This window comes from Aotus nancymaae, unplaced genomic scaffold, assembly GCF_030222135.1.
Source record: "Aotus nancymaae isolate 86718 unplaced genomic scaffold, 86718_ANA_hifiasm-v0.15.2.pri h1tg000049l, whole genome shotgun sequence".
Taxonomy (NCBI): domain Eukaryota; kingdom Metazoa; phylum Chordata; class Mammalia; order Primates; family Aotidae; genus Aotus; species Aotus nancymaae.
Window position 1 is genome coordinate 29891154 of NW_026988463.1, and position 27655 is coordinate 29918808.

General features: G+C 43.0%; 1 protein-coding gene and 1 long non-coding RNA gene across 5 annotated transcripts; one reads left to right on the forward strand and one right to left on the reverse strand.

The window, feature by feature from the left end:
• The first annotated feature begins 922 nt into the window (after window positions 1-922).
• Window positions 923-23883, forward strand: LOC105733961 (uncharacterized). Of its 4 annotated transcripts, none has more exons than XR_010337404.1 (5): window positions 923-1169; window positions 14034-14879; window positions 19595-19687; window positions 22746-22881; window positions 23132-23883. It is a non-coding gene; the product is annotated as an uncharacterized LOC105733961 (long non-coding RNA). The 4 variants fall into 4 exon arrangements; XR_010337406.1 differs by lacking the exon at window positions 923-1169 and adding an exon at window positions 1199-1257; XR_010337405.1 differs by lacking the exon at window positions 923-1169 and adding an exon at window positions 12532-13827.
• Window positions 17960-18337, reverse strand: LOC135269054 (small ribosomal subunit protein eS25-like). The gene has a single exon (XM_064362729.1). It carries the CDS (start codon window positions 18335-18337, stop codon window positions 17960-17962), a length of 378 nt encoding a protein of 125 aa, XP_064218799.1.
• Window positions 23884-27655: the final 3772 nt, after the last annotated feature.

Here is a 27655-nt window from a genome sequence, read left to right on the forward strand (position 1 = left end):
ACAATCTCAGCTCACTAGAACTCCTTCCTCCCGGGTTCAGGTGATTCTCCTGCTTCAGCCTGTTGAGTAGCTGGGATGACAGGTGCTTGACACCACAGCTCCCTAATTTTTATATTTTTAGTAGAGACGGGGTTTCACCATATTGGTCAGGCTGGTCTCGATCTCCTGACCTCAAATGATCCATCTGCCCGTCTCAGCCTCCCAAAGTGCTGGGATTACAGGCCTTAGTCGCTGGGCCTGGCTTTGCATTAGTTTTTGAGTAAATATGTATTTTAGGCCGGGCGCGGTGGCCAACGCCTATAATCCCAGCACTTAGGGAGGCCGAGGCGGGTGGATCACGAGGTCAAGAGATCGAGGCCATCCTGGTCAACATGGTGAAACCCCGTCTCTACTAAACATATAAACGATTAGCCGAGCATGGTGGTGTGTACCTGTAGTCACAGCTACTCGGTTGGCTGAGGCAGGAGAATTGCTTGAACCCAGAAGGCGGAGGTTGGGGTGAGCCCAGATCGCTCCATTGTAATCAGCCCGGATAACAAGAGCGAAACTCAGTCTCAAAAAAAAGAAAAAAAAAAAAATATATATATATATATATATATATATATTTATATACACACACACACAGACATACATGTATTTTAATTTCTGTTTATTTTTTATTTTTTTAACAGGACAGAGCCTCGCTCTGTTGTCAGATGCCAGGTTTTGTGGCAAGTAGCCTCCTTCCCCGAGGCCGCCTCGGAAACCGCCGCCAGCATTTTCCGGTGCCGCTGCGGCCTGCCGGCAACAGAGCGCCGACATTGCCCCGGCCAGACCGGCACGCCAATGCGCATGCGCAAGCGGCGCGTCACAAGCGCGAGCGCCCACCCGGGGCTCGCGTCACAGTGACCGCTCCCGTGGCCCGGGGAACCAGCGTCTCAGCGGCTTGGCAGTGCAGGGGTTCTCCGTGGCAGTACCTCGGCGTTGGGCGACGGCCCCCCCTCCCCGAAATCTTGGCCACGGTCCCGCAGTTTCAGGAGTCAGGCCGGGCGGATCCAGGCTGAGAAACACTGCAGCAGAGCTTCAGAGATGCCCAGGTCGATCCCCAAGGATCCCCACGATACTTCAGGCCTTCTCCGACGCTGTGGAGGGTGCGTCTCCTTGAAAGCTGGCCCTGCTGGGATTTCCAGGTACCGCCAGCTTGTGTGTCGCGGGGCTGCTCTCTCCGCGATGGACTTCCCGGCAGAGAGCAGAACTCTGTAGCCTCAGGACCTGCCTGTGAGTGATGGATGTCTCTGTGTGTCTTTCTTTCTGTGTGTGTGTGTGTGTGTGTGTGTGTGTGTGCGCGCGCGCGCGCGCGCGTGTGTGTCTTCATGCGTCTGTGTGTGAGTCTGTGTGTGTGTCCGTGTGTGTGTATCTTTGTGTGTGTGTTCCTTTGTGTGTGGGAGCCCTGTGTGCTGGACATGAGTGTGGCCAGCACACTCCAGCGCGGTTTATATGTAGTCCCTCTACTTTCTGGTCCCCGTGTCGATCTCGTGTCGATCTCTTGACCTCGTGATCCGCCCACCTTGTCCTCCCAAAGCGCTGTGATTACAGGCATGAGTACCATGCCTGGTCTATCATTGTTTTTGAAAAAATGATTGTATTGGCCAGACGCAGTGGCTCATGCCTGTAACTTAGCACTTTGGGAGGCCCAGGTTGGCGGATCAACTGAGGTCAGGAGTTTGAGAGCAGTTTGGCCAACATGGTAAAACCCTTTCTGTACTAAAAATACATAACTTAGCCAGGCATGGTGGCACACGCCTGTAGTCTCAGCTACTTAGGAGGCTGAGGCTGATGAATGGCTTGAACCCGGGAGGCGGAGGCCGAAGTGAGCCGAAATTGCTCCACTGCACTCCAGCTTGGGTGACAGAGCAAAACTCTATCTCAGAAAAAATCATTTTATTGTGGCTAAAGAGACATATCATGGTAACCATTTTTAAGTGCATAGATTTTGCTTGTTGATTGGTTGGTTTTTTGTTTTTTGAGACAGAGTCTCACTCTGTCACCCAGGCTGGAGTGCAGTGGCACAATCTCAGCTCACTAGAACTCCTTCCTCCCGGGTTCAGGTGATTCTCCTGCTTCAGCCTGTTGAGTAGCTGGGATGACAGGTGCTTGACACCACAGCTCCCTAATTTTTATATTTTTAGTAGAGACGGGGTTTCACCATATCGCTCAGGCTGGTCTCGATCTCCTGACCTCAAATGATCCATCTGCCCGTCTCAGCCTCCCAAAGTGCTGGGATTACAGGCCTGAGTCCCTGCATCCAGTATTTTAAGTGCATAGTTCTGTGGTATTAAGTACAGTCACATGATTTTGAAGCCATTCTGATTCCCAGTCCTTTGTGTGTGGCCTCTTTTTTCCTGCCCCTCTAGCTTTTTTCTTTTTTTGAGGTAGAGTCTTGCTCTATTGCCCAAACTGGTGTGCAGTGGTGCTATCTTGGCTCCCTGCAGTCTTGACCTCCTGTGTTCAAGGGATCCTCCTACCTCAGCCTGCTGAGTAGCTGAACTTACAGGAATCTACCACCACGCCCAGCTAATTAGGTTTTTTGGTTGTTGTTGTTTGATTATTTATTGTTTATTGAGATGGAATTTTGCTCTGGTTGCCCAGGCTGGAGTGCAATGGCACGATCTTTGCTCACTGCAGCCTCCGCCTCCCGGGTTCCAGCGATTCTCCTGCCTCAGTGTTCCGAGTAGCTTTGATTACAGGCATGCACCACCACGCCAGGCTAATTTTGTACTTTTCGTAGAGATGGGGTTTCTCCATGTTGGTCAGGCTGGTCTCGAACTCCCCACCTCCGATGATCCCCCTGCCACAGCCTCACAAAGGTCTGGGAGTATACTCATGAGCCACTCTGGTGAGCCAGGAATTAATTTTATTGGCAAAATATGTGAATTTGAAATATATGCAATATAAAATTCATAATCATGAAAATGATTCAGTGATATGATTTCTATTTTTGTTCCCCCAAATCTAATGGTGAAATGTAATCCCCAGTGTTGGAGTTGTTGCTTTGTGGAATTTATTTGATCATGGAGGTGGATCCCTCATTAGTAGCTGAGTCATCAGTGAATTCTCACTCAGTTCATTCACACCAAATCTGGTTGGTTAAAAGAGTCTTGGTCTTCCCCCTTGTCTCTCTCGCACTGTGATACCTGGGCTTCCCTTTGCATACTGTCATGTTTGTAACTTCCCTGAGGCCTTGCCAGAAGCTGAACAGATGCCGGTGCCATGCTTCCGATACAGATTGCAGAAGTATGAGCTGATTAGTTTTCCTTTCTTTATAAATTACCTAGCCTTGGGTTTTTTTGTTTTTGTTTTTTTTTTTGATGGCATCTTGCTGGGTGACCCAGGCTGGAGTACAGTGTTGCAATCTTGGCTCACTGTATCCTCCATCTCCTGGATTTGAGCGATTCTTGTGCCTCAGCCTCCTGAGTAGCTGGGACTGCAGGTGTGCACCACCATGCCTGGCAATTTTTGTATATTTAGTAAAGACAGGATTTTACCATATTGGCCAGGCTTATCTTCAACTCCTGACCTTGTGGTCTGCCCACCTTGGCCTCCCAAAGTGCTAGGATTACAGGTGTGAGCCACCTCACCCGCCTGGGTCCTTCTTTATAACAGTGCAAAAATGGCTTAAAACAGTTAGTTAGTAAAAAAAGGTGTTAAAATAGGTTCAATTGACAGCTTAGATTTATTTTCCCCCTTAACTGCTTTGATTTTTTTCCTCCTTAAGTTTGCTACTATCCAAGTTTTTGTAGTGCTAGCAGTAGACTAAGTAGGTCAGAAAAAATTATGGGAGAGAAAGTTATAAAAAATATATCTATTTTCTCTTCTGTGAATTAGAAAAGTACCCTTATTCTTATCCAGCCAAAAGAATATCCGCCTCTAGGAGCCATTAAATATTTTGAAAATAGGAGTGACATAATGTGGACTGTGTTTTAGGAGTCAGGAGGTAGTGACATGTAGAAGTAGAAAGCTGGCAGTCGCCGGGCCTTGTGGCTCATGCCTGTAATCCTAGCACTTTGGGAGGCCGAGGCGGGTCGATCACAAGGTCAAGAGATCAAGACCATCCTGGTTAACATGGTGAAACCCCATCTCTACTAATAATACAAAAAATTAGCTGGGCATGGTGGCGCATGCCTGTAATCCCAGCTACTCAGGAGGCTGAGGCAGGAGAATTGCCTGAACCCATTAGGCGGAGTTTGTGGTGATCTGCGATCACGCCATTGCACTCCAGCCTGGGTAACAAGAGTGAAACTCCATCTCAAAAAAAAAAAGGAAGGAAAGCTGGCAGTCAATAATGTGGTATAGTGGTCCAGAGAAGGTGAGGATCTGAACCTTGGTAGCAGCAGCAGTGAGAATAGAATTAAAGGAAATAGAGATTCACAACAGACCCTCTGTTTCAAAATAGGAAATAGTTACCAATCATTAAACAGATTTATTTATTTATTTGTTTGTTTATTTATTTATTTCTTTTCTTTTCTTTCTTTCTTTTTTTTGAGACAGAGTCTCACTCTTGTTGCCCAGGCTGGAGTACAATGGCTTGAATCACCTGGGTTCAAGTGATTCTCCTGCCTCAGCCTCCCCAGTAACTGGGATTACAGGCACATGCCACCACACCCAGCTAATTTTTTGGTATTTTTAGTAGAGGTGGGGTTTCACTATGTTAGCCAGTCTGGTCTCAAACTCCTGACCTCAGGTGATCCACCTGCCTCAGTCTCCCAAAGTGCTGGGATTACAGGTGTGAACACATCTTTCATATTGTTAGGATTATGTGTCTCATTGGTTGGTTATCTCTGGTCTCAAGTCCTTTCACTCTGTTTTTAGGGAAAATGTATTTAAACCCCTATTTTAGTTTTCTCTAAGGAAATGAAAGTTTATAGATTATTTATAAATTACAGTTAATTTAGAAAAAAGAGGGAATAAATCCATAATTTCATCATCCTAACAAGACCCCTATCATTTTACATTTACTTACTCTTGATTTTGCAGAATTTTAAACTTCTCTGTTAATTCATTCTATGCACATTTAACTCTGAGAAACAGGTTTCTGAACTAATAACCCATTAATTGCCATACTGTGATGTTAAACATAGTAAACCAAGAGGTTTCACATGTAACCCTCAGTGGACTCTAGTATCACAAACTATGTCAATGTCTGTTCTTTTTCTATAAATCTATCTTTGTCCACCTACCTTTAGACATGTAGATATTTATTTCCCAAATGCCTCAATCACTTTTGGGCCCAAAGTTCCATCTTATTCAGTGAATTATTAGCATATTTAAAATGTTTATTATTTTTATTTTTTATTTATTTTTAAATTTTAATTTCTTTTTTGGAGACAGAATTTTGCTCTTTTTGCCCAGGCTGGAGTGCAATGGCATGATCTCATCTCACCACAAACTCCACCTCCCAAGTTCAAGTGATTCTTCTGCTTCAGCTTCCCAAGTAGCTGGGATTACAGGCATGCACCACCACGCCTGGCTAGTTTTATATTTTTTTTTTAGTAGAGATGGGATTTCTCGATGTTGGTCAGGGTAGTTTCAAACTCCCAACCTCAGGTGATCTACCCACCTTGGCCACCCAGAGTCCTGGGATTACAGACATGAGCCACTGTGCCTGGCCCTTTTATTTTGAATTTATAGAAAAGTTGCAAAAATTGTTTCCTCTAATGATATCATCTTATATAACCATAATACATTGATCAGAACCAGGAATTAATAGTATTGGTACAACACTGTTAACTAAAGAGCTTTGCTAAACATGACCAGTTTGCCCACCATTATTCTTTTTCCTTTTTTATTTTCAGTTTTTGAAGCTTTTAATTTTTTTTTTTTTTTAAGTTTTAGAGACAGGGTCTTGCTTTTTTACCCTGGCTGGAGTGCAGTGGCACAGTCATAGCTCACTGCAGCCTCGAATTCCCAGGCTGAAGCAGTCCTTCTTCATCACCCTTCTGAGTAGCTGGGACTACAAACAAGCATCGACAAGCCTGACTAAAACAAATTTGTTTGGCCGGGTGAGGTGGTTCACACCTGTAATCCCAACACTTTGGGAGGCCAAGGCAGGCAGATGACCTGAGGTCAGGATTTCAAGACCAACCTGGCCAACATGGTGAAACCTAGTCTCTACTAAAAATATAAAAATTAGCTGGGCGTGGTGGCAGCTGCCTGTAATTGCAGCTACTTGGAAGGCTGAGGCAGGAGAAATGCTTGAAACCAGAGATGGAGGTTGCAGTGAGCTGAGATCCTGCCATTGCACTCCAGCCTGGGCAACAAGAGTGAGACTTCTCAGAAAACAACAACAACAAAATGGCTGGGCTTGGTGGCTCACACTTGTAGTCCCAGTACTTTGGGTGGCTGAGGAGGGCGGATTATGAAGTCAGGAGTTTGAGATGAGCATGACCAACATGGTAAAACCCCATCTCTACTAAAAATACAAAAATTAGCTGGGTGTGGTGCACCTGTAATCCCTGCTACTCAGGAGGCTGAGGCAGGAGAATTGCTTGAACCTAGATGTGGTGGAGGTTGCAGTGATCTGATATCATGCCATAACACTCGAGCCTGGGTGACAGAGCAAGACTCCGTCTCAAAAAAAAAAAAAAGACAACTTTTTTTTTTTTTTTTTGTAGAGACAGGGCCTCACCATCTTGCACAGACTGTGTTACTCTTTTTCTGTTTCAGAAGCCTATCTAGAATCTCACATTGCATTTTAGGTGTTTTTCTTCCTTACTCTTCTGTATTCTGTAAAAGTTTCTCAGTCTTCCTTTGTCCTTTATAACCTTGACATTTTGGGGGAATATTAAGCAATATTAATTTGAGGGCTATTTGTCAAGCATTCCTTAATTTGGATTTGTCTGATATTTTCTGATGGACTGAGATTATGGCTGAGGCAAGAATACCACGGAAATTATTTTGTGTCCTTTCAGTGCATCATATCGTGGCATTCATGATGTCAATATGTATTACTGATTATTTTAACCTTGATTATTTGGTTAAGGTAGTTTCTGCTGGGTTTGTCCATTGTAAAACTACTATATTTTCCTTTGTGGTTAATAAATGTCTTAGTGGAGATACGTTGGTACTATCATTTTCTTAAATGTCATGGAGTTCTCTACATATGGAATTAGTAGGGTCTACTTAAAGACTTTATTGAACTTTAATTACTGTGTAATTAATTAACTTAAAAGGTCCATCTCCTTAGCTGGACACCATGGCTCACACCTGTAATCCCAACACTTTGGGAGGCCAAGGCAGGTGGACCACTTGAGGCCAGGAGTTCAAGACCAGCCTGGCCAACACGGCGAAACCTGGTCTCTACTAAAAATACAAAAATTAGCCTGTCTTAGTGGCACACACCTGTAATCTCAGCTACTCCAGAGGCTCAGGTGGGAGAATTGCTTGAACCCAGGAGGTGCAGGTGGTGGTTGCAGTGAACTGAGATTGTGTCACTGTACTCCAGCCTGGGTGGCAGAGCAAAACTCCATCTCAAAAATATATATATATCCTTATAAACTTTCCACACTTTACAACGAGTTTTATCAAAGGGTTCCCAGGCTTTGTAGGAACAAATTCTACCGAGTCTTCATTGGTTTCAGTTCCATTCCAGCTCCACTCATAATGAATCTCTTACGATAATAACCTGTAGCTCCCTGGACTGCATTTACCCAACTGTCTCATAGGGCACCAGGCTCCTCCTGACCCAGTGTCCTTCCAGGCCTCATCTCCCTTTATGCACAAGTCAGTTCCATTTGAATGAATACTTTGGGTTTTTTCAGAAACAGAGACTGAGAGAAGCAGACTTTGTTGGTGAAGGATACAGTCGTGGATAATTAGGGTGGCTGCAGCTGGAGCCTGGTTTATTACTTTGGCCTGAGAAAAATGGCAGCACATTAAGCTGTACTGTGTATACTTGTGAAGGAATCATTCTCTGTGTCTCATTAATACAGAGAAAGCATTTTTTTCTAAAGGTCATCAGCTTCTACAGGTATGCCTTTAATTTTGGCAGCCTTAATCTGTAATGAATCTTTTCAATTTAGCCCTATGGACTGTGGAGTTACTTGCTGTGAGCACAAGAATCCAAAATCCAAATGTGGACCAAGTATTACATTTAGATCTATTTAGTGCAAACAAATTTTATACAGTGAATAACAGTAGATGGTTCTTTGATTGATAAAATACAAATGTATTAGTATTACTGAATTCAAAGTAGCTTTTTGAATTATGTATTTTCTCAAGTAACATATACTATAAAAGCCCAGTTTACATAATGTGAATGGGGCAGACTCAGATCCTCCGACACTTGAAGCTTATACAATTCAGAGGGCCTCTTTTAAGGAAAATATTTTTGAAACAGAAAATGAGATATTCAGCCTTGAGAATCTGTGCAAGAGAAGGAGCCCTGAAGCTTAAGTTTCATTAGTGGCTTGATAAATCTGCCTCTGGATATGAGGCTCTGCAAAAACATTGAGACCCCCTTTTTTCTATCATTTCATACATGGAAAGTTTTTCGGCTTGCCCAGAGGAGGCTAGTGTCTTCAGATTGGGAACAGTGGGACGTATAACTTAGTAACTGTGTTACACAAGGAAATAGGTAATAAGTAATAAGATAACATGCTTCTAGGGCCCGGCATGGTGGCTCACGCCTATAATCCCAGCACTTTAGGAGGCCGAGACGGGTGGATCACGAGGTCAAGAGATCGAGACCATCCTGGTCAACATGGTGAAACCCTGTCTCTACTAAAAATACAAAAAATCAGCTGGGCATGGTGGCGCACGCCTGTAGTCCCAGCTACTCGGGAGGCTGAGGCAGGAGAATTGCTTGAACCCAGGAGACGGAGTTTGCGGTGAGCCGACATTGCACCATTGCACTCTAGCCTGGGTAACAAGAGTGAAACTCCATCTCAAAAAATATAAATAAATAAATAACATGCTTCTTTCCCAGTTTTGGCTTTTACATTCCTAGAAGTTTACCATGTTGCCCAGGTTTGTCTCAAATTCCTGGCCTCAAGATCCACTAGCCTCGGCCTCCCATTCTGGGATTTCAGGCATAAGCCACTACACCCAGCCAAATTTTTTATTTCTTTGTGGTAAAACACCTAGGAGTAGGATTGGCAGGTAAAAGTATGGTAAATGTGCAGCCATGTTTTGCTTAACAACAGAGATATGTTCTGAGAAATGTGTTGTTAGGTGATTTTATCATTGCGTGAATATCATTTAAGTGCACCTGCATAAACCTAGATGATATAGCCTACTACACACCTAGGCTATGTGATATAGCCTACTTCTCCCATGCTACAAACCTGTATAGCATGTTACTGTACTAAATACAATAGGTGCCAGGTGCGGTGGCTTACACCTATAATCCCAGCACTTTGGGAGGCCGAGTCAGGAGAATCACCTGAGGTTAGGAGTTTGAGACTAGCCTGGTTCAACATGGTGAAACCTTTTCTCTACTAAAAATACAAAAAATAGCTGGGCATTGTGGTATGTTCCTGTAATCCCAGCTACTCGGGAGGCTGAGGCAGGAGAATCAGTTGAACTCAGGAGGCAGAGGTTGCAGTGAGCCGAGATCACGCCATTGCACTCCAGCCTGGGCAACAAGAGCAAACTCCCACTCAAAATAAATAAACAGGCTGGGCATGGTGGCTCACACCTGTAATCCCAGCACTTTGGGAGGCCTAAGTGGTCAGATCACAGGTTCCAAGAGATCAAGACCCTCTGGCCAACATGGTTAAACCCCATCTCTACTAAAAATACAAAAATTAGCTGGGTGTGGTGGTGCCGCCCATAATACCGGCTACTCAGGAGGCTGAGGCAGGAGAATTTCTTACACTTGGGAGGCAGAAGTTGCAGTAAGCCAAGATCATGCCATTGCACTCCAGCCTGGAGACAGAGTGAGACTCCATCTCAAAAAAAATACAATAGACAATTGTAACAAAATACTATTTGTGCAGCTAAATATATCTAAACTTAGAAAAGGTACAGTAAAACTAAGGTAAGTCCCATAATCCCATAATTTTATGTGGTCTCTTCTTGACTGAAACATTGTTATGCAGCTCATGACTATATATTTAAATTTAGTAACTGCCAGATGTTTTGTTTTGCATTTCCTTTTTTTTTTTTAGAGATGGAATCTTGCTCTGTCACCCAGGCTGAAATGTTGGAGTGCAGTGGCTCCATCTAGGCTCATTGTGACCTCCAACTTCTAGGTTCCAGCAATTATCTTTCCTCCATGTACCCTAGGAGCTGGGATTATAGTTGCCTGCCATCATGCCTGGCTAATTTTTGTATTTTTAGTGGAGACAGGGTTTTCTCATGTTGGCCGGTCTGGTCTTGAGCTCCTGACACAGGGGATCCACCCACCTCAGCCTCCCAAAGTGCTGGGATTACAGGCATGAGCCATAGCGGTGGCCTGTTTTGCATTTCTATGAGCAATTTAGGAGAGTTCCAGTTGCTGTGATTCATCATCGGCACTTACTATTGTCAGGTTAAATTTTTTTAAAAAGTTATTCTAATAGGCGTTTAGTGTGGTTTTAATTTCCATTTCCCTAATTTGAGCATCTTTCCATTTGCTCATTTATCTTCTGTATATCTTTTTGGGTGAAATGTCTGTCAAATCTTTTTCCCATTAAACAAAATTGGGTAGTTTTTCTTATTAAAGTTTTGAGTATTCCATATATTTTGTTCTAAGTCATTTATTCATTATGTGACTTGCAAATATTTTCTTCTAATATTTGGCTACTCTTTTCATTCTCTTAACAGTGGTTTTTTTTTTTTTTTTTTCTGAGACGGAGTTTTACTCTTGTCACCCAGGTTGGAGTGTGGTGGCATGATCTCGGCTCACTCAATCTCCACCTTCTGGTAGAGAGTAGCCTCCTGAGTAGCTGGGATTATAGGTGCATGCCACCACACTTGGGTAATTTTTGTATTTTTGTAGAGACAGGGTTTCACCACATTGGCCAGGCTGATCTTGAACTCCTGACCTTGTGATCTGCCCACCTTGGCCTCTCAAAGTGCTGAGATTACAGGTGTGAGCCACAGTGCCTGGCCAACATTTGTCTTTCAAAGAGCAGATGTTCTTATGATGAAGTCCAATTCTATATTTTTTTCCTTTTATACATTATGCTTTTGTTGTATCTGAGGAATCTTTGGCAGGATGTGATGGCTCACACTTGTAATCCCAGCACTGTAGAAGGGCAAGGAGGGCAGATCATTTGAGGTCAGGAGTTCAAGATCAGCCTGGCCAACATGGTGAAACACTGCCTGTACTAAAAATACAAAAATTAGCTGGGCATGGTGGTGCACACCTGTAATGCCAGCTACTAGGGGGAAGGGGTTGGGGTGGAGGTGATGGGGCTGAGGCAGGAGAATTACTTGAACTTGAACACAGGAGGTGGAGACTGCCATGAGCTGAGATTGCACCATTGCACTCCAGCTTTGTTCAACAGAGGGAGACTGTCTTAAAAAAAAAAAAAAAAAAAAAAAAAAAGGATCTTTGCCTAACCAAAGGTCAAAAAATTTTCTCCTTCCTTCTTCTAGATTTCATAGTTTTAGGTTTTTTGTTTAGGACTGTGAGCTGCTGAATTATTTTTGTATAAGATGTAAGGTATGGCTCAAGGTTCAGTTTTTTTGCATGTGGGTGTCCCAGTTGTTCCAACATCATTTGTTGAAAAGACTGTCATTTCTCAATTAAATTGCCTTGGTTCTTTCATTAACAATCAATTGACTGGCTGGGTATTATGGCTCATGCCTGTAGTCCCAGCACTTTGAGAAGCTGAGGCAGATGGATCACCTGAGGTCAGGGGTTTGAGACCAACCTGGCCAACATGGCGAATTATAAAAATACAAAAATCAGCCAGGTGTGGTGGCACATTCCTGTAATCTCAGCTACTTGGGAGGCTGAGGCAAGAGAATTGCTTGAACCCAAGAAGCAGAGGTTGCAGTGAGCCAGGATTGCACCATTGCACTCCAGCCTGGATGACAGAGTGAGATTCCATCTCAAAAAAAAAAAGAATAGGTAGTGGGAGCCATACCAATAAAACTATAATTCCCCTCCTCACACATCTTCAGTAAATGGCATTGGAGAAGGAATATATTGTTTAATGCTGTATCTACAACTTAAGTGAAATGTTTTCATCATCAGTATTTCTCTGGACTACTTGTTACTGCCTCTCTTGTCTGGTCCTTAGTTTGTGACACACCTAGAACAGGTCTGAGAACTTACTGCTTGACCCTACATAATACTGCCATTCAGAGCCTGAGAATCTTTTTTCTGCTACTGTGCTTTTTTCCTTTTGCTCCCTGTACACAGGGCTGTGTGTCATAGGGCAGGCTGAGCTTCAGTAAGCTCCTAATGTGGATATTGGAAACCCCACCTGCCTGCCAAGTCCTTTTGGCTGTGAGCGAAGTGGATGCTTGGTACTTGTCATTCCTTTGCAGCAGTTGAGCTGAAGGAATGCTGCATGTCTTGTTGGAAGTTGCTTAGTGCCCTTGAGTGAGGTGTGTATGAGGGTGTGTGTAGAGAGGTGAGGGTCTTATAGTCTGTGTGGGAGATATGGGATCCTTTCTGGTGTCATGTTAATCAGGCAGTATGTTAATCATCAGCATACTGCCTCCTTATGACTAGCACTGAAATAGGAGCTTTTGGAATAGAATAATAAAATATATGATTAAGTCATAGTTTAATAGTCAAACATTTCTAGCTCTGCCACTTACCAGCATTGAATTGGGCAAGTTAATGTCTTTAAGCCTGACTTGACTTTTCTGTAAAATTGAACTATTAATAGCTATCTGATAGGACTGCTGTAAATATTAAATAAAGAATGTATGTTTAGCACATGCCTGACTCTGGGTACTATTTCATTTCATGTAGTCATATTATGACGGGTACAATATAAAACAGAAAGTAATAAAAACAGAATAATGTGATAGTACAGTGTATAATCAAATACTTTAGTTGTGACATGTAGATTATAAATAGTCTGAGAATTTACAGAAGGGAAAGAACAGTCTTATGCAACCATTTATTATTCCTAGACCTCAGTTCTTCCACTGGACATGCTATAGACAATGCTAGGTGATCTCCCAGAGAATGATTAAGATGTTGAAGCATTTTTGCATTTTTAGTTGGTGCATATGATGGTGGGAAGGAAGGGAGAAGACTGAGGAACTGTTAGAAACCAAATTTAACACTTAACATTTAAATTTTTTTTCTTATGTAGATGGACATGGCAGCCTTATAGGAAAACTTAAAGCAGGAGATGTGCTGGTTTCCTTCCAGGGAACATACTTGTTTTAGTATTACTCTCTGTTGCCTCACTGGCATTTTAATTAGTTGAAAACTCAAGTTAGTCAATGGATTGCCTCTGATTGTGAGCCCTTGGATATAATCTGGAGATTAAGTGATTTGTAACCCAAATTATCTCTCTGATCCTCTGGCAAAAGTCAAACAAGCAAACAAACAGGGCAGAAGAAGATTTAGTTCTCTTGTACTGCATGTTAAGGACATGTGGTTTACTCACCATCAGTGTTTCTCTGGATAGAACATCTTTACTCAGAACAGATCTTAGACTGCTAACATGGGCTTCCCTCCTTTAAGCAGGTTTTCATAACCATATACATGGAAAACACATTTTAAAAAGTGCATTATTCACAAGGTCCAAAAGAAACTCTTTCAGTTCCTAGTTTGTGTGTGTTTACTTGGTGATTTGTTCTGTGTTAGCCTGGAAAGTTTGTATTTGGCTTTTATTTCTATCCAGATCAACTTTCTTCTGCTTCAAGAAAATTTCAGAGAATTTTCCCCTGAAAGTAAGGCTGTTCATACCTTTTTTTCCCACTTCTTTAGTTTGAGTGTCTTTCTTTTTTGTTATTTATTTTTCTTTTTTTTGGCATTGTTTGCCAAGGTTTCAGGTTTATAGTGAGAGGTGAGGCAATGTTGATTTTGGCAGAATGGTCCGAAGCCAGTAGAGTCATTAAGTGACGCAAGCTTTTGATTTTTTTTCTTTCTGTTAAAGCTCTCTGACACAGCTGGCTATTCTAGTCCCAGAAGAAAGAAGAGAGACTTGCTGAAGATCTGGATGGGACAATAGAAGTTAGGGGCACATTAAAAAGAAGCAGCAAGAGCATCAACAAAAACCTCATATGATTCAAGCAGGCTTCTTGGCCTTGTGGAACATTTTGCGGTTGCTCAGAATTTGAGTTTTTGGTTCAGAGGATGATGGGACAAGGAAATAGAGGACAAGGAGGGTTATGTTGGATTCTTGTTTATCTGTTTGCCTCTCCTTCCAGTTGGAAAATCTTCAGTCCATAAGAAGCATTATCAACAAGGCTGAAGGATACATCTTACCCTGATCCTGGATGCCGTTGGAGTTGAGGATTACATCCACTTTACCAGGACTTTATGGAGGCCGTTCAAGAAAAATAGAAGGAAGCAATACTTAAGGATCTTTCTGTTAGCATTAGTCCTGTGCCGTATTACATTTTGGACATTGTTTGAAACAAGAGAGGGAGGGCTCTGTCATCTGGATCTAGGAGGATACCTGAGTCCCTTGAACTACATGGATGATATTTGGAAGGTGGTAAACTCAAAATCTTCCAACATAAATTCGCTAAATTCTGGATTCCCTTTCTTTTTAGAACTTTAGCAGACAAAAATTACCTGCCAAAAAGGCACAAAAGCTTCTCCCTCTTTTTCAGGCTAAATGTGAACAATAATGTCTTGAAAGATAATTTATTTTTCAGGGGGTCGTGGTAGTGTACAAGGGATGTTTGCTCCTTGAAGCTCAACCTCCATAGCCCCCAGCAAAGGCCTCAGCAATGGGTGAGGGCAAAACTGCTGCTTCCTCAACAGTGCCCTGCAGGTAAGGGTAATTCCTTTTTGGTGATCTATGACTTTTAATTGCTGATGCTGTATTTCTGACTACTCTTTTTAAATAAAATTCTTGACAGTCTCTGCTCGAGATTAGTAACCTGAGGTCATTTTTACACTTATCTGTGTGATCTTAGGCAAGTCACTTTATCTCTTTGAATCTCAATTGCCTCATTTGTAAAAAGAGGGATTAATAATGATAAGAGAAATAATAATAACTGTAACTACTATTTATATACCTAAAGGGAGGTAAATAGACCAGGTGATCTTTCTATTTAATCAGCTTTTTTCCTGAGCAATCTCTACTGGTTCCTATTTTTCTTTTCTTTTTTTCTTTTTCTTTTTTTTTTTTTTTTTTTTTGAGGCAGTCTTGCTCTGTTGATCAGGCTGGAGTGTAGTGGCACAATCACAGCTTACTGTAACTTGACCTCCAGGGCTCAGGTGATCCTCTTGCCTCTGACTCCTGAGTAGCTGGGACCACTGGTGATCTTGGCTCACTGCAACCTCTGCCTCTTTGGTTCAAGCAGTTCTCGTGCCTTAGCCACCCAAGTAGTTGGAATTACAGGTGTGCACCACCATGCCTGGCTAATTTTTGTATTTTTAGTAAAGTCAAGATTTTTACCATATTGGCTAGGTTAGTCTTGAACACCTGGCCTCAAGCCTGCCTTAGCCTCCCAAAGTGCTGGGGTTACAGGTGTGAGCCACCTGGCCTGTTTCTGTTTTTCCTTTTGAGAGCAATGTGTGTTATCAACCTAGTTGCTTTTCTCTAGTACAGAAGCAAAATTCTTTCCACAAGTCAAAGACTTTAAGGTGTGTTCATCTTGTCTCTTAATATTCAGGCTTTTGGCCCATGCATTGAATGGAGTTTAGTCTTTGTCCAGTTTTTCTCCTCCCTGTGAGCTCTCCTGTCTTGGCTCATAACTGGTGTCTAGTCACATACATTTGAACAGAACTAGGGGAAAGTAAATTCCCTTAATGTGATTATCTTACCTACATTTTCCCTTTTACTGTTGCTTGCCACTTGAGTGGTCTTAGAAACCCAAAGCTTTCTATCTGTCTGTCTGCTCTGCCCAGTCGGGCCCATAGCATGTTAAGTTCATCCCCATTGGCCGAACTTTCAAGTAATTTCTTTCCCTTCTTTTCTGCTCTTCAGTGTAAAAGTAAATAAAATTGGCCACCCAAGATAATTATACTTGGGTAAAATATTAGCTGGACTCCTCAGATGTTGTGAGGAAATGGGTTGCTATGAGAGAAGACAAGATATTTAGTATAAAGAACAATGGTCTTGGGCATTAGGAGGAGACCTGGGTTCTAGTTTTAGCCATTCTGTAGACTAGTCTTATGACCTTGTACAGATAATAGTGTCTGAGTTTCCTCATTCATAATACAAGAATGGTGCCAAGCTTATCTAGGTAATAAAAGTTTCATGGTCTTTCTCAGGTTTTATTTATTTATTTTTGAGATAGAGTCTTGCTCTGTCACCCAGGCTGGGATGCAGTGGCAGGATCTCAGCTCACTGCCACCTCCGCCTCTCGGGTTCAAGGGATTCTCCTGCCTTAGCCTCCGGATTAGCTGGGATTACAGGCTGTGCATCACCATGGATGGGTAATTTTTGTACTTTTAGTAGAGATGGGGTTTTGCCATGTTGGCTGGTCTGGTCTTGAATTCCTGACCCCAGGTGATCCACCCACCTTGACCTCCCAAAGTTCTGAGATTACAGACACCAGCCACTGTGCCCAGCCTCTTTCTCAGTTTTTAAGTTTTTATTTAAAAACAATCCAAAAAAAATTCTCTGCTGACAAGCCTACAGAAAAAATGTAAGTACTTTCCCTAATTATTACCACAGAGTTCATGTAGTTGGGTGGGGTTGGTTAGGTTTTTGTCCTGGATGATGCATATTAGTTCCCTTTCTTTCTCTTTTCTTTTCTTTCCTTCCTTTTTCTTTTTTTTGGCAGGGGTCTCACTCTGTCACCTGGGCTGGAGTGGAGCAGTGCAGTCACAGCTCACTCCAGCCTTAACCTGCTAGGCTCAAGCAAGCCTCCCACCTCAGCTTCCCTAGTAGCTAAGACTACAGACATGTGCCACCACACCAGGCTAATTATTTTTTTTAATTGTTTGTAGAGAGGCCGGGCATGGTGGCTCATGCCTGTAATCCAAGCTCTTTGGAGGCCAAGGCGGGCAGATCCCCTGGGGTCGGGAGTTCAAGACCAGCCTGACCAACATGGTGAAATCCCATCTTTAAAAAAAAATTATAAAAAAAATTAAAAAAGAAAAAACATTGTTTGTAGAGAGAGGGTCTCACTGTAATTGCCTAGGCTGGTCTTGAACTCCTGGGCTCAAATGATCTTCCTGCCTTGGCCTCCCAAAGTGCTAGGATTATAGGCATGAGTCACCACACCTGGCCACATATAAGGTTTTGTAATTACTTTTTATCCTGAGAATACTTTTGTGATTTAGAAGCAGGCAAAATAAGGCATTAGTATAAATTTGTATGTTTACCCCCTTCTTGGCCATAGTCCCATTTTTATAATTTTTTTTTATATTGTCTGTTTATATTGTCAGTTGAAACAATACTATTTATGATTTTCCATTCTAATTTCCAGCGCCATATATAATACATTGCACACACATACACACACACACACACACACACATTTCTGTATCCATACTTAATGATTGAGGCATTGATGGTTTTGGAGTCCCTATTACAATCATGTTACATGTTGAAAATAATTGTTGCTATGATCAATATTCTAACATTTGGTATCAAAGCTGTGTTTGCTACAGATGAGTTGAACCTATTACATTTGTTATTTATGTGGGAGTGTAGCCAGTTTCAAAGAAATTTTAGTATATGTATCTTGAGACATAAGTAAGAAGAAGCTCCAGAAGTGTGCTGTGATTTGGGGCCCCAGAAAGTACACCTTTTTATATATTATGACATTACATTTTTCCTAGCAAGGGGGAGCTTCCTAAGGCATTATGCTATATACATCTTTTCTTTTCTCTTCTTTTCTATTCTTTGATTTAATAAAGTTTTATGTTTCCAAATGTACAGTTGGTGGGACCTATTCATGCATCTTCACCAGCAGCTGGAGCTCCTCCACCCTTGGTATTTCTAGTGTAAATTACTTGAGCTATGTGCTTTAAAACCAGTTTGATAAGTCCTTTGCTAAGGAACTCCTGAATGGCTGCCCTGGCCAGGAAGCCTTGAATCTTCAGTCTCTCAGAGACCACAACTGGGGTTATAAGTTTATAGTTGGGAACTTCCTTGCAGAGTTTGTCATAGGTAGCTTTGTCAAACAAGACTAAGTTATTGAGCTTGTCCCAAACTTTGCCTTTGGACCACTTCTTCTTTTTGACCTTGCCCCCAGATTTGTTCACTGGATCTTTGTCTTTCTTGGCTGACTTTCCAGTGTCTTTCTTCTTTTTGTCATCCTGGGGTGGCATTGTGTAGCTTAGAGAGCAGCAGCGAACACTGCAACCGTGCTAAGATGTCAGAGTAAAAAAAAGCACATCATTACTTTTTTAACTAAAAATTGCAGTTTATTCAGATTTCCTGTTTTTACCTGGTGTCCTTTCCTGGCCCAAGATTTCATCTAGGATACCACATTTAGATTTGCTTGTCATGTCTTCTTAGGCTCCTCTTAGCTGTGATATTTTCTCATAATGTCCATGTATTTGATGATCTTTGACAGTTTTGAGGAGCACTGATCAAGTATTTTTTTTATATCCTCCTCTCCTATTGGAATTTGTCTGCTGCTTTTCTCAAGATTAGACTAGGGTAGTGGGTTTTGGGGAGGAAGACCACAAAAGTGTAGTGCCATTCTCAACACATCACATCAAGGGTATACACTGTAACACGATTTATCAATCTTAATATTTTTTTTTCATTTCAGCAAAAGTATAGAAATCATTATTTTTTACCCAATTTACTTAAGGAGGTCACACTTCTTTTAGAAATGTCTAAAAATTGAGAGTTCTAACAAAGACAAAATTCCACACTGCAGTTCATATTTCTTTTATTTTTATTTTTTTAATTTTAATTTTTTTTATTTTTTGAGACAGAGTCTCACTCTGTTGCCCAGGCTGGAGTGTAATGGCACAATCTTGGTTCATTGCAACCTCTCCTCCCAGGTTCAAGTGATTCTCCTGCCTCAGCCTCCTGAGTAGCTGGGACTGCAGGTTCCTGCCACCACACCCAGCTAATTTTTGTATTTTTAGTAGAGACGGGGTTTCACCATGTTGGCCAGGATGGTCTCGATCTCTTGACCTCGTGATCCACCCGCCTCAGCCTCCCAAAGTGCTAGAATTACAGGCATGAGCCACCGCACCTGGCCCACATTTCTAATATAAGTTTTAAACTATTCTTGCTTTTCTTGTGGACAATTAAAATAAATCCTTATTATTCAGCTTTAACCCATAAATTTCCTCTTTAGGATCACATTTGATGTATGTCATGTCATATTTTCACTGAATTACCTTCACTTTACATTCAGATGAATATATTTCCCAGAATATGACCATTTATTTTTCTGTTAGATACCTCAGCTTTTTTCACATTTGTTTTAATATACTAGAATGAAGTTTTTGCTTAGGAATAAAGATATCTTCTGCAGTCATTACCTATGTTTGCATGAACTCTTTACTTTAAAATTAAATGATGGCTTTTTATAGAATAATTAAGCATTTTTCATTTCTCACCAGGTTTTGTGGTACTTGGATATCTTCTGATGTAGCTTTAGGCAGCTTACAACTCACAAGTGCATGGGAGATTCCTGCATCTTTTGTGCTCTCAAGGTAACTACTTCCAATTAGTTTCTTCTCACTACCATTGGGTTGCCAAATGGTCAACATCAAGGTGGTTTGGTTAATCAGGATGATGCTAAAGAATGTTACTGAATTACCTACCTGTGGTTTAGTGTAAAAATGGACATGATTGGTTTGCTTGTTTCAAAGAATTGGTGCTTGGCATGAGTAGTCTCTTTTACTGAACCTTTTTTGCTTATACAACTCTATTTGATGTGATAGGACATTATGCAAATATACTTCTACTTTTTTTGGGTGGGGGATGGGGCCTCACTGTCGCCCAGGCTGGAGTGCACTGGTGCAATATCGGCTCACTGCAACCTCCGCCTCCTGGGTTCAAGCAATTCTCCTGTCTCAGCTTCCTGAGTAGCTGGGATTATAGGCACATGCCACAATGCCTGCTTAACTTTTTTTCTTTGAGACAGAGTCTCGCTCTATCACCAGGCACCAGGCTGGAGTGCAATGGCATGATCTCGGCTCATTGCAACCTCTGCCTCCCTGGTTCAAGCAATTCTCCTGCCTTAGCCTCCCAAGTAGCTGGTACTACAGGCGCATGCCACCACGCCAAGCTAATTTTTATATTTTAGTAGAGATGGGGTTTCACTATGTTGGCCAGGATTGTCTTGATCTCTTTACCTCATGATCTGTCCACCTAGGCCTCCCAAAGTGCTGGGATTATAGGTGTGAGCCACTGCATCCAGCCAATTTTTGTATTTTTAGTAGAGATGGGGTTTTGTCATTTTAGTCAGGCTGGTCTCGAACTCCTGACTTCAGGTGATCTGCCTACCTCAGCCTCCCAAAGTGCTGGGATTAAAGGCATGAGCCACTGAACCCAGCCTGCTTCTGCTTTGAGTATTTATTTGAAAGGTTAATTCTAAATTTTCAATTTAAATGAAGCAGCTAGGTATTTTTAGGGAATTAATTTTGTTAAAGCTAAGTTTAGCAATAAACTCTTCCTATTGATAAATGCCAGTACAACAGATGAGGTGGCACATACCTGTAATCCCAGCCTTTGGGAGATCAAGGTGGGAGGATTGCTTGAGCCTAAGAGCTAAAAGCTGCAGTGAGTTATCATTACACCACTGCACTCCAGCCTGGGCAACAGAGTGATACTCTGGCTCAAAGAAAAGAAAAAAGAGAAAAATATCAGTACTAAAATTTTCCTATTCCCTGGTTTCCCATTACTACATTTACTTGATTCTTTATATTAGCTCTCTACCCCATGTATTGTTTAGCTTCAAGTTTTTCATTTCTGTTTCTTTCCTCCTCACCTGTCTCCAAGTTTTTCATTTCTGAATATAATGAAACCAGAGATTTCTTTAGAGCAAAGAAAATGGCCTAAAGTGAGAGATTTCTGACTTGGAGATTTTAGGTATGTTGTTAAAGAGAAAGAACGATGGTGTGTAAAGGGGTAATTCCAACATGTAGTTTCCCTGTATTTTCTTGGTCCAGATACATAATGGACTATTTGTATGTCGATGAGTCTGTCTAATTTCTGAGTAAGCTTCCATGGTCATTTTTGGTTTCATAAAGTCTGAATTCTTGATTTGTTACAGGGTTGCTTGGATGTGATTGTTATATGTTTAATTTTTAATAGTTGCTTTTACATCCTGAAATAGGAATTGTGACTAAAAACATTAAGAGATTTTCCCAGATATATATATATATAATTTTGAAATGAAATCTTACTAGTTTCCCAGGTTGGTCCTGACCCTGGGCTCAAGAGTAGCTGGGATTACAGGTTCAGGCCACCACACCCGACTAACTCACTTTGGAGTTTTAAGTCCATGATAAGTAGGATTTTTTTTTTTTTTTTTTTTTTGGAGATGGAGTTTCACTCTTGTTGCCCAGGCTGGAGTGCAATGGCACCATCTCATCTCACTGCAACCTCTGCCTCCCAGGTTCAAGTAATTCTCCTGCCTCAGCCTACCAAGTAGCTGGGATTACAGGCATGTACTACCATGCCTAGATAATTTTTGTATTTTTAGTAGAGATGGGGTTTCACCATGTTGACCAGAATGGTCTCGATCTCTTGACCTCAGGTGATCCACCCACCTCAGCCTTCCAAAGTGCTGGGATTCCAGGCCTGAGCCACCATGCCCAGCATTGGTATTTCTTTGTGTGAACAAATCACTGTTGGTGGTCCCTTCTGCCACATGACTACCAAATATTCATAGTCATTTGGATTGTTTCTATTTTTATTTTTATGAACAGTATTACTAAGAACATTTTTGTACATGTTTATGTATATGTACACATTTCTTTTGTACACATGCCCAGGACAAGGATAGCTAGATCATAGAATATGTATGTCTTCAACTTTTTTATATAATGTCATTTGTTTTGCAATGTGGTGGTATTCATGTGTACTCTGATCAGCAGGCTTATTTTGGAAGTTGAGAAAAGACAGTTCTGAAATTTATATTACAAACAGGAAAAAATAGGACACTACTGAAAAATAACAATAAAGCGAATGACTACAGAGTAAGTAGGCTAAGTTATTTATTATTTATTTATTTATTTGAAATAGGATCTTGTTCTGTTGCCCAGGTGGGGGTATCTCTTTCCATAAAGACGAATGCACCTGCCTACATGTGGGCAAACAATGTGTGTAGAACATTAGGAAAACTGACACGCTCTGAGTAAATCCTCATCAGGGACATTTAGGAAAGTATATATAAAGTACATTGAATTAGATACTTTTTATTTCCTATGGCATCAATGGTCACAAAATATAGTGGTCCATTAAGTGTTAATGAGAAATAGATAATTATTTAAGAGCCTAACTTAAGCAACCATGTTTGACCGAGGAAACTTACTTTTATCCTTAGTAACACACTGGGGATGGTCTGGAATTTTGTTGTTGGTGGTGGTGATATTGTTGTTATTTTCCGAGCGAACCAGAGAAGGAAAACAAAGCTTGGTTCCTGAGGGAGAAGAACATGAGGTTGGGAGGAGTTATACAGCTTTCCACAGCCTTACCTTTGAGAAGTTTTCTTTCTTCCAGTTGTTTCCTTCATCTTCTTATCCTGTTTTCTTCTATTTGCAGCCATTGTCTGGCAGGAAAGAGTTCCTAGAGAGAAAAGACAAAGACGGTCTGTGTTGCAAAAGAAGCCCCAGGCTGAAGACTGCAGAACTGAATGTGCAACTTGCAGGTTAACTGGAGACAATGAAAATCGTGTCAGGTAAGTTGGATGCTAAAAGCTTGTCTGGAGGGGATGAAGGTTCCATGTTTCTGATTTGCTCATTACAGGAAAAATGGAAAACCACATGACAGGGTAGGAATTTCCTTAAAATATGGTTTAGTGGAAACAGTCCTTCAGAAAAAGATTTCATCCACTGATTAACCCCACACATGGTTACACTCTGAAGTTAAGTGTCCATAAGAGTGAGAATCTGCATTTTTAACACCGGGAATTGTTTTTCTCCTGACAGGACTAGTTGACCACGGGTCTCCGTGTATAGGCCATCAAAGAAATTTGATGGCAACGCTTTGTAGCCAGATGATGATGTTGTCTGTGAAAACAACGAAGTGACCAAGATCCGTTAGCATGTTGTGCTTGGCTTTCGTGGAGTTCCTCAGAGGCATGCCTGGACATCTGTCTCAGGATTTGGCTTCACCCCAGAAAACTTCTGAGATGTTCTCTCCACCTGATCTGCCCCCAGGGGAGGCCAGTTCCGGGTGTGGCTGCCTCTGCCGCTGGCCGTGCTTGCTGGCCGCTTTGTCTTTCTTCACACCTTCTCCGGACAGCAGTGCTGAGAGGCAGGGGTCCCTGGGCTTGGAGACCAAGGCAGGGCCCCTTGCTGGGTGGCCCAGATCAAAGTGGGGCAGTGAGCTCATGGAGCCAGGGAACGTTCTGCTGACACCCTCCCGGAGGGGCTCAGGCATCTTTCTGGGGTCCGCTGACCCCCACCACACATCACCAGACTGCATCTCCAGCCCCGTGGGATCTGATTCCTGCCCACGACGCTGATCCGGAATCCACTGGGCAGAGCAGTCCCGATTGCCCGCCTCATGGTCTCAAGCACCCTCCCCATCCGGCCGACCCGAACAGGAAAGTCAGGATGGTTGGGCTCCTGCGCAGCTTGTGGCACATAGCCTCCTTTCCCAGGGCCGCCTCGGACACTGCCACCAGCATTTTCTGGTGTCGCTGCCGGCCGGCGGGCAGCAGAGCCCCAACATTGCCCCTGGCCAGCCGGGCATGCCAATGCGCATGCGCAAGCGGCGCGGCAGAAGCGCAAGCGGCGTGGCACAATCGCGAGCGCCCATCCGGGGCTCGCATCACAGTGACTGGCCCCGTGGCTGGGGAAACCACCGTCTCAGTGGCTTGGCAAAGCAGAGGCCCTCCGTGGCTGTGCCTCGGCCCTGGGCGATGGCCCCCGTCTCCCCAGGATCGTCGCCACAGTCCCGTGATTTCAGGAGTTGGGCAGGGCAGAACCAGGCTGAGAAAAGCTGCAGCGGAGCTTCGGGGATGCCCAGAGTGATCCCGAAGGATCCCCCGGATGCTTCAGGCCTGCTCAGACACTGTGGGGGGTGCGTCTCCTTGAAAGCTGTCCCTGATGGGATTTTCAGGTACTGCCAGTCTGTGTGTCTTGGGGCTGCTCTCTCTGCGATGGGCTTCCTGGCAGAGAGCAGAACCCCGTAGCCTCAGGAGCTGCCTACGACTGTTGGGTGCTTCAGTCGCAGACTGGGGGGGGGGGAAGTCACATAATAGTTGACAATGGGTCCAGAGATATTCCACAGTAATCCCTCTGGACTGGCTTAGGCAGGAAGGGAGAGGCACGTCACTTAGGATTGGCCCTGAGATGTGTCACACTATTCCCTGAGGGCAGAGCCCAGGCAGAAAAGTCACATTATCTAGGTGCTTGACCCAGTTATGACACCAGAATGCTCAGCCAGGGAAATGTCAATATCTCTTCATAAACAGAGCTCACACAGGAAAGTCACATCACTTTTGTTCTAGGCTCAGTAATATGCCACAATTTCCACTGTAGACAGACTCCAGGCAAAAGAGTAACATCACCTTGGTGCTTGTCCCAGCAATATGTCACAATCCCTTGTGTAGGCTGGGCCCATCCTGCAAAGGGAAGTCACATTACCTAGGTGCCAGGTCCAGTGATATCAAAATAAACACTGTTAACAGAGCCCAGTCATGAGAAGAGAGTTATTTAATCTCAGTAATATGCCCATATATATGTCACAAACCTTACTGGAAGTAGGGAACAAGAAGGAAAGTAGAGTCTCATCACCTACTTGATGAGTTCAGAGATGCATTATGATGCCCCTTGTGGGCTGGGCTCAGGCAGGTGTTTGGGCCGGGTATATGTCATAATCCCAACTGTTGGCTAGGTTCAGGCAAGAGAGTAAAATCAATCAGGTGCTGAGAAAAATATGCCACAGTCACACCTGCAGAAAGATCCAGAGATGAGACTGTCATTCCCACACTTCTTTTGGCTCATTGTATAAGAGACAACGTCCTCTGTGAACTGTGTTTGAGTGTCAAATCACAATCGCAATGGTGAACAGAATTCGTGTCTATGAGTCCCATACTCACTTGCAAAAAGCAGCTAATCAGGGTAGTCACAGCCTCACAGGTGTGCTGAATCTTGGTTTGAAAATAACCATTCTAGCTGTGGACTGAATCCATGATCCAGAGTCACATTATCAACTTTCAACTGATCTGGGTGTAATCCTCAGAACCTCAATAATGGACTGTGTCCATATGGGAGGATGACATTCCTCACCGAACACTCCATGTAACTGTGCTGAGGTCTTCATGCTGGTGTAAACTCATGGTCCTACACTTTGCCCTGAGTTCAGAAGTGAGAATTTACACCTCTTCTATTGGCTGTGCCCAAGTATGACAGTCACCAGTGCCTGTGAGCTGGGTCCACAAATGAGTCACTGTCTTATTTGTGACTGGATGCACATATGGCAGGCATAATTCCAGCCATAGACTGCATCTACAGATAAGATTCAGGATCTGAACAGTGGGCTCTGTCCATGTATGAGGGTGACAATCCATCAGCTGGCTGTTTGTAGGAGTGTAACCTTCTTATCCTGTGTTGGGTCTTGTTATGACACTCTCTGTACAACCCAAGTGCTTTATATAACATCTGTGAGTGTCATAATTTTCTGTGAACTTGTACAAGTAGAAGACCCTGGACTTTGCACATTGTTCTAGGCTGAGCTACGAGAGTAAAAATCTCTTGCAATGTCTTGGTCCAGGTATAAGAATCATTACCGTACCTTTGTTTTGGGCTTAGATACATGTCACAATTTTAACTCTGAGCAGAGACCAGGGTGAAGAGCCATGTCATCTAGGTGCTGAGTCCATCAATATGTTGAAATCCTCCCTCAGAGCAGGGCCCTGTTCTGGCAGAAGACTTACATCACCTAAGTGGATGGCCCATGTATGTGTAACAATTGCATGCATGCTGGGCCCACAAATGCGAGTCAAATCACTCAGATGTAAGGAAAGGTATATGTCACAATTACACCTTTGAGAAAATCTGAAAATGAGATTCATAATTTGGCACATGTCTCAGCTTCAGGTTTGAGAGTCAACATCTCCTGTGAGTTGGGTCTAAATACATGAGTCACAATCCTAGTTTACACATTAGAGTTTCAATTCTAACTTCTGACTGTCTCCAGTTGTGAGATTCATGACCTGTGTGCTGGACCCTGTTGTGACACTCTAGGCCACTGGAGGACTTTATACGATATGCATGGGGGTTGCAGTTCACTCGGAGAACTTTATTCTGGTAGAGACCCACAGTCTTACTTGATTCTCTCTTCTTAGGTATAAGCATCAACATCTTTCCTATTGGCTAGGTCTAGGTATAATATTGGTCAACATGCCTATGAACTGGATCCAAACATAGGTCACAATCCCACCTGTGAGCAGTGACAAGGCAGAAAAGTCCCGTCACCTTGGTGCTGGTCCAGAAATACATAATATCTACTGTGGGCAAGGTTCAGGTAGAAGAGTCATATCCCTTTTATACTGAACCACGGGGAAAATGTTACACTATCCTGTGGGTAGGACCCAGGCAGAAGAGGAGAATCACCTTACTTTTCTGCTAGGCCCATGGATATGTCACAACTTCTCTTGTGGTGAGGATCAGGCAGGAGATGAGTCACATCACCTAGCTGCTGAGTTCAGCAGTATGTAAAAATATCCCCTGAGGGCAGGGCTCAGGCCAAAGTGTCACATCACTCAGGTGCATAGTCTAGGCATATGTCACAGTCCCACCTAAGGGCAGCATTTGGGCACAAGAGGAGACTTACACAACCTAAGATATGGGGCCAAATAAGTGGCACAATGCCACTGTGGCCAGGGCCGAGGCAGGAGAGTCACATCATGTGGGAGCAAGGTCCAGGAATATGTACAATCCCTAGTGGGGCAGTGCCCAGGGAAAAGAGATGGGCCACATCACACAGTGGTGAGCCCAGCAATATATCACAATTTTCTCTGAGGACAGCACAAAGGAGGAAGTGTTACATCTCCTAGGTGCTTGTGCCAGGTATACGTCACAATTCTACATGTGAGATTAGCTCAGGCAAAAGAGGCAAATTATTCAGGTGCTAGGTAAAGGTATATGTCAAGATCACACCTGTGGGTGTGGACTGAAAAACATGTTGCATCACCTGGGTGCTGAACCAGGAATAAGTCAAAATCCTTCCAGAACTTAGGCAGAAGAATAACATCACCTGGGTGCTCAGTGCAGTGAAATGTGACAATTGCCCTTGTGGGCTGGGCCTAGGTAACAAGGAGACTAACAAGACATAGATACCGGGTGAATGAACATGTCACAATTCTCCTAGTGGGCAGGACTCAGTCAAAAGAGTCACAGCATTTGTGTGCTGGACTTAGAAATATGTCACCATGCCCTGTGTTGACAGATCCCAGGAAACAGATCACAAGTCAGGCCAGAGACTCGACAATGACTCACTGT

What these genes read in the sequence shown, in the direction of transcription:
- LOC135269054 (XM_064362729.1), bottom strand. Translation starts at nt 18,337, where the DNA reads ATGCCACCCCAGGATGACAAAAAGAAGAAAGACACTGGAAAGTCAGCC.